Here is a 12,943-nt window from a genome sequence, read left to right on the forward strand (position 1 = left end):
GGGCAAGACAAACAAAGGGAATACTTGATGAACAGTTGGACCTGGGAAACACCAAGGATTAGAGAGCCTTTAGTGTGAATGTACACTGGCCCCTTAGGATAACAGGACAGATGGATGAAGTGGTTAAGAAGGAAGATGGTATACTTAACTTTTTTAGCCGAGGCGTAGCGTTTTAAGAGCAGCCAGGTTATGCTGGAACTATATAAAACACTGGTCAGGCCACAGATAGTGTATGATGTGCAGTTCAAGGGTGGCACAGTGGTTAGCATTGCTGCCTCTCAGCGCCAGGTTCAATTCCAGCCTTGTGAGTGACTGTGTGGAGATTGCATTTTCTCCCTGTGTCTGCGTGGGTTTCCTCTGGGTACTCCAGTTTCCTCCCACACTCCAAAGATGCGTGGGTTAGGTGGATTGACCATGCTAAAATTGTCCCTTAGTGTCAGGGAGATTGGCAGGGTAAATATGTGGGGTTACGGGGATGGGACCTGGGTGGGATTGTGGTTGGTGCAGACTCAATGGGCTGAATGGCCTCTTTCTGCACTGTAGAGATTCTATGAATCTATGATTCTGGAATCCACATTCTAGGAGGGATGTGATAGAACTTGGAGAGGGTGCGGAGGAGATTTACCAGGATGTTGCCTGGGCTGGAACGTTTTAGTTATGAAGAGAGATTGGATAGAGTGGCGTTGTGTTCCTTGGAGCAGAGGAGACTGAGGGGGACATGATTGAGATGTATAAAATTATGAGGGGTGTAGATAGAGTGGACAGGGAGAAACTTTTCCCCTTGGTAAAGGGATCAATGACCAGGGAGCATAGATTGGGTGGCACGGTGGCACAGTGGTTAGCACTGCTGCCTCACAGTGCCAGAGACCGGGTTCTATTCCCAATTTGTGTCACTGTGTGGAGCTGCACATTCTCCCTGTGTCTGCGTGGGTTTCCTCTGGGTGCTCCGGTTTCCTCCCACAGTTGGAAAGAAGTACTGGTTAGGTGCATTGGCCATGCCTAAATTCTCCCTCAGTGTACCTGAACAGGTGCCGGAGTGTGGCGACTAGGGGCTTTTCACAGTGACTTAACTGCAGTGTTAATGTAAGCCGACTTGTGACACTAATAAACTTTAAACTTAAACTTAAGGTGAGCGGCAGGTGGTTGAGAGGGGATGTGAAGGAACACCCAAAGGGTGCTGGGAATCTGGAACTCACTGCCTGAAAAGATGGTGGAGGCAGAGACCATAGAAAATCATAGAAACCCTACAGTGCAGTAGGATTCCATTCAGCCCATCGAGTCTGCAGCTACTCTCCAAAAGAGCGTGCTACCTAGGCCCCGCCCTATCCCCATAAATCCACACATTGAGCATGGCCAATATACCTAATCTGCACATCTTTGGACTGTGGGAGGAAAGCAGAGCACCCGGAGGAAACCCACACAGACACGGGGAGAACGTGCAGACTCCACACAATCACCCAAGGCCGGAATTGAACCCGGGTCCCTGGCGCTGAGAGGCAGCAGGGCTAACCACTGTGCTACTGATAACATGACCCTCTTAACATTTACAAAGTACTTAGATGTGCGCTTGAGATGCCAAGGCACACATGACTATGGGCTGCTGGAAATGCTTGAGAACAGTTACGTGATTGTTTTTTTACCAGCACAAATGTGATGGGCTGAAGGGTCTTTTTCTGTGCTGTAAATCTCTGTGACTAATTTGCTGCACCTGACTGATTCTAAGCAAGCATCAATAGCAAATATTTGAATTGAAATGACAGCACGGTCTTTGTTGAAGTTTCCTGCAATGCTGCTGCTGAATGTGTATGTGCGTTACTCACACAGCTCAGCTGGGACATGCAATGACGAAATGGTCACTTTCAGGACCTGAAGCTGCCTCACAGTTCAAGAAGGTGGATGATCTAGTAAGAAGACTTGACTTCACATCAGTAAAAGCTATTAAAGCAATGAAAATGAATGACTCTAAGTATTTCAACGGTAAACATTAACTGCCTGAAATATGCCATAACTTGATAATAATGGAAATATACTAAAGGGGCAGATGAAGTGAGAGATCTTGGCGTACAAGTACACAGTAGTCAGGGTTGTAAAGAAGGCATACGCAATGCTGTCCTTTGGCAGAGGTGTAGAAGATAATAGTAAGGATATAATACAATGATGACCAGAACTGCACAGAATATTCCAAATGAGGATTGAAGGATTGCGGATGTGATTCCTATTTTTAAGAAGGGGAATAGGGATAGCCCAGGAAATTACCGACCGGTGAGTCTAACTTCAGTGGTTGGTAAGCTGATGGAGAAGATTCTGAGGGACAAGATTTATGAGCATTTAGAGAGGTTTAGTATGCTCAAGACTACTCAGCATGACTTTGTCAAAGGCAGATCGTGCCTTACGAGCCTGGTGGAGTTCTTCGAAAATGTGACTAAACACATTGATGAAGGGAAAACGGTAGATGTGGTTTATATGGATTTTAGCAAGGCGTTCGATAAGGTCCCCCATGCAAGACTTCTCGAAAAAGTGAGAGGGCATGGGATCCAAGGGGCTGCTGCCCTGTGGATCCAGAACTGGCTTGCCCAAAGGAGGCAGAGAGTGTGTACAGATGGGTCTTTTTCTAATTGGAGGTCGGTCACCAGTGGTGTGCCCAGGGTTCTGTTCTGGGACCCTTGCTGTTTGTCATTTTCATAAATGACCTGGATGAGGAAGTGGAGGGATGGGTTGATAAGTTTGCTGACGCCACAAAGGTTGGTGGGGTTGTGGATAGTCTGGACGGATGTCAGAAGTTACAGAGGGACATAGATAGGATGCAAGACTGGGCGGACAAGTGGCAGATGGACTTCAACCCAGATAAATGCGTCGTGGTCCATTTTGGCAGCTCGAATGGGATGAAGGAGTACAAAATAAAGGGAAAGATGGTAGAGGATCAGAAGGACTTTGGGGTCCGGGTCCATAGGACTCTAAAATCGGCCCCGCAGGTGGAGGAGGTGGTTAAGAAGGCGTATGGTGTGCTGGCCTTTATCAATCGAGGGATTGAGATTAGGAGTCCGGGGATAATGATGCAGCTATATAAGACCCTAGTCAGACCCCACTTGGAGTATTATACTCAGTTTTGGTCGCCTCATTACAGGAAAGATGTGGAAAAGATTGAAAGGGTGCAGAGGAGATTTACAAGGATGTTGCCTGGATTGAGTGGCATGCCTTATGAGGATAGGCTGAGGGAGCTCGGTCTTTTCTCCTTGGAGAGACATAGGATGAGAGGAGACCTAATAGAGGTACATAAGATGTTGAGAGGCATAGATCGGGTGGACTCTCAGAGGCTTTTTCCCAGGGTGGAAATGGCTGCTACGAGAGGACACAGGTTTAAGGTGCTGGGGGGTAGGTACAGGGGAGATGTTGGGGGAAGTTTTTCACACAGAGGGTGGTGGGCGAGTGGAATCGGCTGCCGTCAGTGGTGGTGGAGGCAAAGTCAATAGGGTCTTTTAAGAGACTCCTGGATGAGTACATGGGACTTAATAGGATGGAGGGTTATAGGTAGGCCTAAAAGGTAGGGATATGTTCGGCACAACTTGTGGGGCCGAAGGGCCTGTTTTGTGCTGTAGTTTTCTATGTTTCTATAAGAATTGTGTAAAACACTGATGAGGCCTCATTTGGAATATTCTGTGCAGTTCTGGTCATCATATTGCAAGAAGGATCTAATTGCTCTGGAGAAGAGGTTTACAAGAATGTTGCCAGGGCTTGAAAAGTGTAGCTATGAGGAGAGATTGGATAGATCGGGATTATTTTCCTTGGAGCAAGGAAGACTGAGGGGTGACTTGATTGAGGGGGAGAGATAGACTAGGCAGGATATAATTGTTTCCCTTGGTGGAGAATTCTAGAACCAAGGGACACAAATTCAAGACATGTGGCAGGGCTGTGGGGCTGTGTCTGCACCTTCAGTGCTGTAAACTACAGGGCTATGGGCCGGGTGCAGGAAGGTGGGATTAGCGAGGGCACCTAGGTGTCCAAGATGGGTGGAATGGCCTCCTTCTGAGCTGTAACTTTTCTGTGGTTCTAATTTCCATTTAAGTAAAATTCACAATGTTGCAGTTCTCACTAAAGAAATCGAGGGTAAAATAAAAGCACTGTCACTCCTCAGCATGTTGCAACTAATTTATAGACAGGTTGTATGTGACTCTGATCAGAGTAAGAATCAGAGATGCTGATTTAGTCTAATGTTCATTGAGAAGCATTTATGGAGATAATGGACTGACCTTTTCCAGGTCAGGGAGTCAGTTTTACTCTGGAAGGTTGAAGTTTCAGTGCCACCTCTCAGGTCAACTCCACATCATCCTGATCTCCTGGAGGCAGATTCCAAAGGGCAAATGTTATCTGTCCCCATGGTAGTGAGAGAGAGCCAATGAAACCCTTGTTTTTGAGATTGCAGCTGGGACTATCATGTCTTGCGATTGTGTTTGAGGAATTTACCTACCCGTCCTAGCTGCATGGCAGATACAACACTTAAAGTTTATTTATAAGTCACAAGTAAGGCTTACATTAACACTGCAATGAAGTTACTGTGAAATTCCCCTAGTCGCCACACTCCGGCGCCTGTTCGGGTCAATGCACCTAACCAGCATGTCTTTCAGAATGTGGGAGGAAACCGGAGCACCCGGAGGAACCCCACGCAGACACGGGGAGAATGTGCAAACTCCACACAGTGACCCAAGCTGGGAATCGAACCCGGGTCTTTGACACTATGAGGCAGCAGTGCTAACAATTGTGCTCACCTGCCAAAATATCAGGTCCTCGGAAACTCATTCAAAACACAGAGTCGGCATCTAGAAACCATTCTTACGTTCAGTTCCAAATATCTCCTGGAACCATTAAGCCCAATATTTCCGATCAATTTTTATTCTAAGAAATTTTAAACTATAAACCGTGCTATTATTACCAATATTTCTCTTCGGTGTTCACGCAAGGGGACATGAATATAGCTGAGGAGGACACTGGGTTGCAAGGGAGTAGAATTGACAGTATTACAGTTGATAAGGAGGATGTGCAGGATATTCTGGAGGGTCTGAAAATAGATAAATCCCCTGGTCCGGATGGGATTTATCCAAGGATTCTCTGGGAGGCAAGAGAAGTGATTGCAGAGCCTCTGGCTCTGATCTTCAGGTCGTCGTTGACCTCTGGTATAGTACCAGAAGATTGGAGGTTAGCGAATGTTGTCCCATTGTTTAAGAAGGGGAACAGAGACTTCCCCGGGAATTATAGGCCGGTGAGTCTCACTTCTGTTGTCGGCAAGATGTTGGAAAAAATTATAAGGGATAGGATTTATAGTTATTTGGAGAGTAATGAATTGATAGGTGATAGTCAGCATGGTTTTGTGGCAGGTAGGTCGTGCCTTACTAACCTTATTGAGTTTTTTGAGAAAGTGACCAAGGAGGTGGATGGGGGCAAGGCAGTGGACGTGGTATATATGGATTTTAGTAAGGCGTTTGATAAGGTTCACCATGGTAGGCTTCTGCAGAAAATGCAGATGTATGGGATTGGGGGTGATCTAGGAAATTGGATCAGGAATTGGCTAGCGGATAGGAAACAGAGGGTGGTGGTTGATAGTAAATATTCATCATGGAGTGCGGTTACAAGTGGTGTACCTCAGGGATCTGTTTTGGGGCCACTGCTGTTTGTAATATTTATTAATGATCTGGATGAGGGTATAGTTGGGTGGATTAGCAAATTTGCTGATGACACCAAAGTCGGTGGTGTGGTAGACAGTGAGGAAGGGTGTCGTAGTTTGCAGGAAGACTTAGACAGGTTGCAAAGTTGGGCCGAGAGGTGGCGGATGGAGTTTAATGCGGAGAAGTGTGAGGTAATTCACTTTGGTAGGAATAACAGATGTGTTGAGTATAGGGCTAACGGGAGGACTTTGAATAGTGTGGAGGAGCAGAGGGATCTAGGTGTATGTGTGCATAGATCCCTGAAAGTTGGGAATCAAGTAGATAAGGTTGTTAAGAAGGCATATGGTGTCTTGGCGTTTATTGGTAGGGGGATTGAATTTAGGAGTCGTAGCGTTATGTTGCAACTGTACACAACTCTGGTGCGGCCGCACTTGGAGTACTGTGTGCAGTTCTGGTCCCCACATTACAGGAAGGATGTGGAGGCTTTGGAGAGGGTGCAGAGGAGGTTTACCAGGATGTTGCCTGGTGTGGAGGGGAGATCCTATGAGGAGAGGCTGAGGGATTTGGGATTGTTTTCGCTGGAAAGGCGGCGGCTAAGAGGGGATCTTATTGAAACATATAAGATGATTAGAGGTTTAGATAGGGTGGATAGTGATAGCCTTTTTCCTCTGATGGAGAAATCCAGCACGAGGGGGCATGGCTTTAAATTGAGGGGGGGTAGTTATAGAACCGATGTCAGGGGTAGGTTCTTTACCCAGAGGGTGGTGAGGGATTGGAATGCCCTGCCAGCATCAGTAGTAAATGCGCCTAGTTTGGGGGCGTTTAAGAGATCCGTAGATAGGTTCATGGACGAAAAGAAATTGGTTTAGGTTGGAGGGTCACAGTTTTTTTTTTTAACTGGTCGGTGCAACATCGTGGGCCGAAGGGCCTGTTCTGCGCTGTAATGTTCTATGTTCTATGTTCTATTATTAAGATGCTAATTAAGTTCTTGGACAGCCAGGATATGAAGTTTAAAGTTTAATGGGCGGCATGGTGGCACAGTGGTTAGCACTGCTGCCTCACAGCGTCAAGGATCCGGGTTCAATTCCTGGCCGGGGTCTGTGTGGAATTTGCACATTCTCCCCGTGTCTGCTTGGGTTGCCTCCGGGTGCTCCGGTTTCCTCCCACACTCCAAATATATGTGGGTTGAGTTGATTGGCCATGCTAAATTGACCCTAGTTTTTTTGTCTTTTAGGGCAAACATTGACGCTCGTGTCAGGTGGAATTAGCAGGGTGAGTGTGGGGTCACAGGAATAGGGCCTGGGTGTGATTGTGGTCGGTACAGACTCAGTGGGTCGAATGGCCTCCTTCTGTACCGTACATCTATGATATGAATTATTTATTAGTGTCACAAGTAGGCTTCCATTAACACTGCAATGAAGTTACTGTGAAAACCAGATATTGACATGAGGGTACAGTGGCAAAGTTTAAGTCTTAATAGCTATCCATCTCTATTGTTCCAATTTAACAGTATGTTACAGGCACAATCCCTTCTTCGAAATCAGTTCACTGGATTTCCAGCCTTTTAACACCCCTGGACAGAGATCCAGACTGACACCTCTGACTCCCAAACAGCAGAATCTGAGAAAGAGACTTATTTCATGGCAGATTCCAGTCTCCAACTTCGGAGAGGAAAAAGAGAATCACTGCTCTCTAACAAATCCAAGCAGCGTCTCAGCTTGGGTTCTCTGTGTAAGCCCAGCTCCACCCAATCACCTGATATTACTCTCAATTATCCCAATCAGTCTATTCTGCAAAACCCCAGGGGAACACTAAGAACAGCAGAAGAGCTTTAGTTCAGATTAAAACAAGCATTCCAGCAATTAGCAACAATTATCCTGCTCCAGTAACAATACAGGATGTCAGTTATAGATCCAGCAACACCGATTAAAATGGAAGGGACTGCTAGAAACGTCCTGCACAGAATCATAATTAAATTCATTTCTTAAAGGCACAGTATCGTCACATTAAACAAAGTTTGATTCTGAGTGAGATGAGGATGAATTCCTCTGAGGATCATTAGTATTTGGCATTCTCTATCTCCAGTGTGAAGTGGAAGCTAGTCCACTGATTGTGCTTAAGACTGAGTTAGACAGATATTTGATCAATAAGGAAGTGCAGGAGAATGGAGTTAAGGCCACAATCAGATGTGCCATATCTGGGTGTCTGGTGGAGCAGGCTTGATGGGTCAAATGGCCCGATCTTCGTTGTTTCCACTGCAATTGTATTGAGCGGTAGAACTGGCTCAGAGGCTCAAATAGCCTAGTCCCGCTCCTTTTACTTGTGTTATTTTATAATCGCTCTGCTTTAACCTTGAAATCTGCTGTTTCTTTATGTAGCATTTCAACAAGTTCTACATGTTGATTTCTGGACTCTGAAACCTGGATGGATGCAGACAGATACCAAACTGGTTTACGCTGGAGTGAGTGATTCAGAATGTTTTGATGAAGATATCAGTGACAGGTGTATGACTCAGCTACTGGGTACATGGTATGTCTTGCTGCTGAAATTCTATCAATGGTCAGTCAAGCTGATACCTTTAATGGACAAAGCAATTGTTACAGTTCTACTAAAATAATCCTTGACAATGTTAAACTTGAAACAGTTCTTCTAACATTAAATAAATATTTTGAAACATCTTAATGTTCTAGAGGCTACACATGTGTAAAAAAAATTTTTCAGTCTAACTGAATTTTGCCATCAGGGTTCAGGAGTTCAGGGTGGCACAGTGGCACAGTGGTTAGTGCTGCTGCCTCACAATTCCTGGCTTGGGTCACTGTCTGTTCGGAGTCTGCACATTCTCCCTATACCTGCATGGGTTTCCTCCGGGTGCTCCGGTTTCCTCCCACATTATGAAAAACGTGCTGGTTAGGTGCATTGGCCATGCTAAATTCTCCCTCAGTGTACCCGAACAGGCGCCGGAGTGTGGCGACTAGGGGATTTTCACAGTAACTTAATTGCAATGTTAATGTAAGCCTACCTATGACACTAATAAATAAACTAAACTAAAATAAGCAACTGGACAAACAAGCCTATTTGACTGGATACTTCAAAAGAGAGTCACAAATTGAGTTAAAGCTTTCCTCTCTTCCCTTCTGGGTGGCATTTCTGCTGTGAATCATCAGCTGTCAGGTGTCATAGAATCAGAATCATGCAGTGCAGAAAAGGCCCTTTAGCCCATCCAGTTGCAACAACAATAATTACTATACCCCCTCGTGATTGATCCCTTAACCAAGGGGAACAGCTGCTCCCTACTCGCCCTGTCCATACCCCTCATAATCCCCTATATCTCAATCATGTCCCCCCTCAGCCTTCTCTGCTCCAGAGAAAACAATCCAAGACTATCCAGTTTTTCCTTAAGCTCAAATGCTCCATTCCAGGCAACAACCTAGTGAATCTCCTCTGCATCCCATCCAGAGCAATCACATCTTTCCTTTAGTGAGGTGACCAGATCTGCACACAGTACTCCAGCTGTGGCCTCACCAACTCCAATATTACCTCCATGCTCATTTACTCTATGCCACAACTGATAAAAGCAAGTGTCCCTTATAGGGACTTATAGAATCCCTTATAGAATCGCCACAGTGCAGAAGGAGGCCATTCAGCCCATCGAGCATGACCAGACAACAATCCCACCCAGGCCCTATCCTTGTAACCCCGCATACAACTCTCCTAATCCCCTTGATACTAAGGGGCAATTTAGCATGGCCAATCAACCTAACCTGCACATCTTTGGACTGTGGGAGGAAACCGGAGCACCCGGAGGAAACCCACGCAGCCACGAGGAGAACCTGCAAACTCCACACAGACAGTGACCCAAGCGGGAATCGAACCCAGGTCCCTGGCGCTGTGAGACAGCAGTGCTAACCACTGTGCCACCGTGTCACCCTGATTATCACTGCAGAATAAGCTGGCTCATAATAAAAAAGGGCGAGAAGAGACACGCAGTGGCAAGCCCGAACTGAAACCCTCTTACTGTTCGAGGAGAGCGCCCTCCAGCTTTCCGGGGAGGAACAGCACTGCACCTGTGCTGAGGGCGAGTGGCGAGTGAGGACCTACAACACACATCCATCTGGGGGGGCCTCGTGAATTTTCTCTCTCCTATCCTTATTCTTCTCCCTGTGCAGGGAAGCCAATGGAGTAGGCCGGCCCATCCTCCATTGAGGCTTTGGAAATCACAGAGGAGAGCAGCCCCAACAATTCCTCCGACGTTCCCACTGAAGAGTCAGCGGCTGAGGGCGAGCGGCGAGTGAGGAATTTGTGTGGAATTTGCACGTTCTCTCCGTGTCTGCATGAGTTTCTCTGGGTGTTCCAGTTTCCTCCCATAGTCTGAAAGACATGCTGGTTAGGTGCATTGGCCACACTAAATTCTCCCTCAGTGTACCTGAACACGTGCCAAGAGTGGCGTCCAGGGGATTTTCACAGTAACTTCATTGCAGTGTTAATGTAAGCCTACTTGTGACACTAATAAATAAACTTTATTTGGAGCAGCACGGTAGCACAATGGTTAGCACTGCTGCCTCACAGCGCCAGACACCAGAGTTCAATTCCGGCTTGGGTCACTGTCTGTGTGGAGTTTGCACATTCTCCCCGTGTCAGCGTGGGTTTCCTCCAGGCCCTCCAGCTTCCTCCCACAGTCCAAAGATGTGTGGGTTAGGTTGATTGGCCATGCTAAATTGACCCTAGTGTCAGGGGAATTAGCAGGGTAAATATGTAGGGTTACGGGAATAGGGTCTGGGTGGAATTGTATTTGGTGCAGTCTCGATGGGCTGAATGGTCTCTTTCTGCATTTCTTCTCTGATTCTATTCTATGAGACTGATGGGGAAGTTGTAAACAGGACATGTGGCAGGTCAGATGTTAAGGGTACCTGTCACGTATGGTGGCTCAGTTGTTGATGGATAATTAACAGGGCATTTTCAAATTTACCTTAGAAACATAGAAACTAGAAGCAGGAATAGGCCATTGGGCCCTTCGAGCCTGCTCCACCATTCATTATCACGACTGATCATCGAATTCAATATTCTGATCCCCCCACCTTCCCCCCCATATCCCTTGATCCTTTCAGCTCCAAGAGCTATATCTAATTTATTCTTGAAATCACACAACGTTTTGGCCTCAGCTACTTTCTGTGGTAGTGAATTCCACACATTCACCACCCTCTGGTGAAGAAATTTCTCCTCACCTCAGTCCTAAAAGGTTTATCCTTATCCCCAAACTAAAATGACCTTATCCTCAAACTACCTTAAGATGATGGGAGCTAGCGTATTTTTGTATGTTTGTGTAGAGCTCTTTGTAGAAAACATTTGCAATCTCACTACACATAATGCACAGCGAGAATTGTTAAGAAACCAAAGATAGTTTTAAGGGATTGATATTTGTATGGGTAAACATTAGAAATAAAGTATAGTTTTAGGTGGGTTTAATTTAATGTTTCTGTGCCTGGAAGGGAGTTGTAGTTAAATTTCCTGCTGAACAAAAGTGTTTGCCTGTGTGGGGATTAGTTTCAGTTCCAGCTGAGATACTATTGTGTTTAGAAAGCTACAGTATGAAGAATACATGTTGTTGCTTAGCAACTAGGGGCATTGTAAGGTATATCAACAGTTTTCTTTATTCTTTAGTGTTTTGCTGAAAGCTAGACGCAGTTGGAGACAGACAATGAAGCAGTAAATAACTCCCTCTCTCAGCGAGTGGAAGCTATAGAGGAACCAGCTCTTTTAACTTTGCTGTAAGAAAAACTGTACAAAGGAGTAATGGTTCAGACAGCCTGTGCCAAAGATTTAAAGAGCAACTAGAGAAGAAGCCAGAGAAATGAAAAAACATTTCCAAAAAGTCTAGAGTTAAAGAAGAAACTGGGCAATAGAACAGAATTTTGTTCAGGGACACCAGACAAAGATGAGAAGAAATCAATAGAGGGCATAGAGTTAATGTGAGAGGGGAGAGATATAAGAGGGTCCAGAGGGGCAATTTTTTTCACACAGAGGGTGGTGGGTGTCTGGAACGAGCTGCCAGAGGTAGTAGTAGAGGCGGGTACAATTTTGTCTTTTAAAAAGCATTTAGACAGTTACATGGGTAAAATGGGTATAGAAGGATACGGCCAAACGTGGGCAATTGGGATTAGAGAAAGGTTTTCTGAAAGTAATCCTAAAGTTTAAAATGCCTTACTATCGTCTATAAAAAAATGATAAAGTATGAGCCCAAAGGGAATAATCTCTGCCATCAAGCAATTTTGACATTGGAACTGAACATTGGATATTGTCAGCAGCCTCCAGGACAGGCAATCCAAGGTCTCCATCCATCCCTCCAACACTGATTTCATATGCACTGTTTGCAATGGATTACACAAATTGAGACTTGGCCTAATGTCACACATGAGATGACATCAGCTGAGACTGTAAACTGGTCCTTGTTTTAATAAGTTAAACACTCCTCCATTAAAATGATGGGAGAATCCCTCATTCCAGTGTATGCTTGTTAAAACAAGCGTCTGGTGCTGACATGCCTTTGATACTGTCAATGATGCCCATCCTTTGAGGAAAAAATGATGCTTTGTAAATAAACCTGAAAGTAAAGCACAAAAAAATGGAATTTAAATGTAGTGGATGAAAGTGTGCAGCACCTAGTACCGAGGGAGAGATCGGGGGAATCCTTGAGGGCAAAACTGGAAACTATGTTCCCCAGGCTGTGATGTACACTGTCTGCACAAGACTGACCTCTCCATTCAGAACAGACCAGGTAAGGGTTTTGAGTCAAACATCGAGCAGAGATGGTGGACCAGGGAATGCTGGAAGTAAGTGGGAGGAAACCTGGAGCTGCTGTGGGTCAATAATAACTTTAGAATCATAGAATCCCTGCAGTGCAGGAGGAGGCCATTCGGCCCATCGAGTCTGCACCACCCACAACCCCACCCAGGCCCCATTCCCGTAACCCCACATATTTGCCCCACTAATCCCTCTAACCCACGCATTCCGGGACACTAAGGAACAATTTAGCATGGCCAATCAACCTATCCCACACATCCTTGGACTGTGGGAGGAAACCAGAGCACCCAGAGGAAACCCACGCAGACACGGGGAGAATGTGCAAACTCCACACAGACAGTGACCCAAGCCGGGAATCGAACCCAGATCCCTGGCGCTGTGAGGCAGCAGTGCTAACCACTGTGCTGCCAAGCTTTCACCCAAACATGTCAGCTTTGGCCTGAACACAGCTTTAGGGTGAAGCTTTGTAACACAGTTCTGGCTAACAA

General features: G+C 45.8%; 1 protein-coding gene across 3 annotated transcripts in view; it reads left to right on the top strand.

The window, feature by feature from the left end:
* c23h16orf89 (chromosome 23 C16orf89 homolog) overlaps positions 1 to 12,943 on the top strand; it is a 53,480-nt gene that overhangs the window by 10,556 nt on the left and 29,981 nt on the right. For 2 of the 3 annotated variants that reach the window (XM_078239975.1, XM_078239976.1), the window contains exons 2-3: positions 1,825 to 1,977; positions 8,036 to 8,186. In XM_078239975.1, coding sequence (XP_078096101.1) covers positions 1,825 to 1,977; positions 8,036 to 8,186 — 304 coding nt within the window. The remainder of the gene's footprint in view (positions 1 to 1,824; positions 1,978 to 8,035; positions 8,187 to 12,943) is intronic. The other variant, XM_078239977.1, reaches the window with a different exon arrangement.

This window comes from Mustelus asterias, chromosome 23 (genome assembly GCF_964213995.1).
Source record: "Mustelus asterias chromosome 23, sMusAst1.hap1.1, whole genome shotgun sequence".
In the NCBI taxonomy this organism is placed as follows: Eukaryota; Metazoa; Chordata; class Chondrichthyes; order Carcharhiniformes; family Triakidae; genus Mustelus; species Mustelus asterias.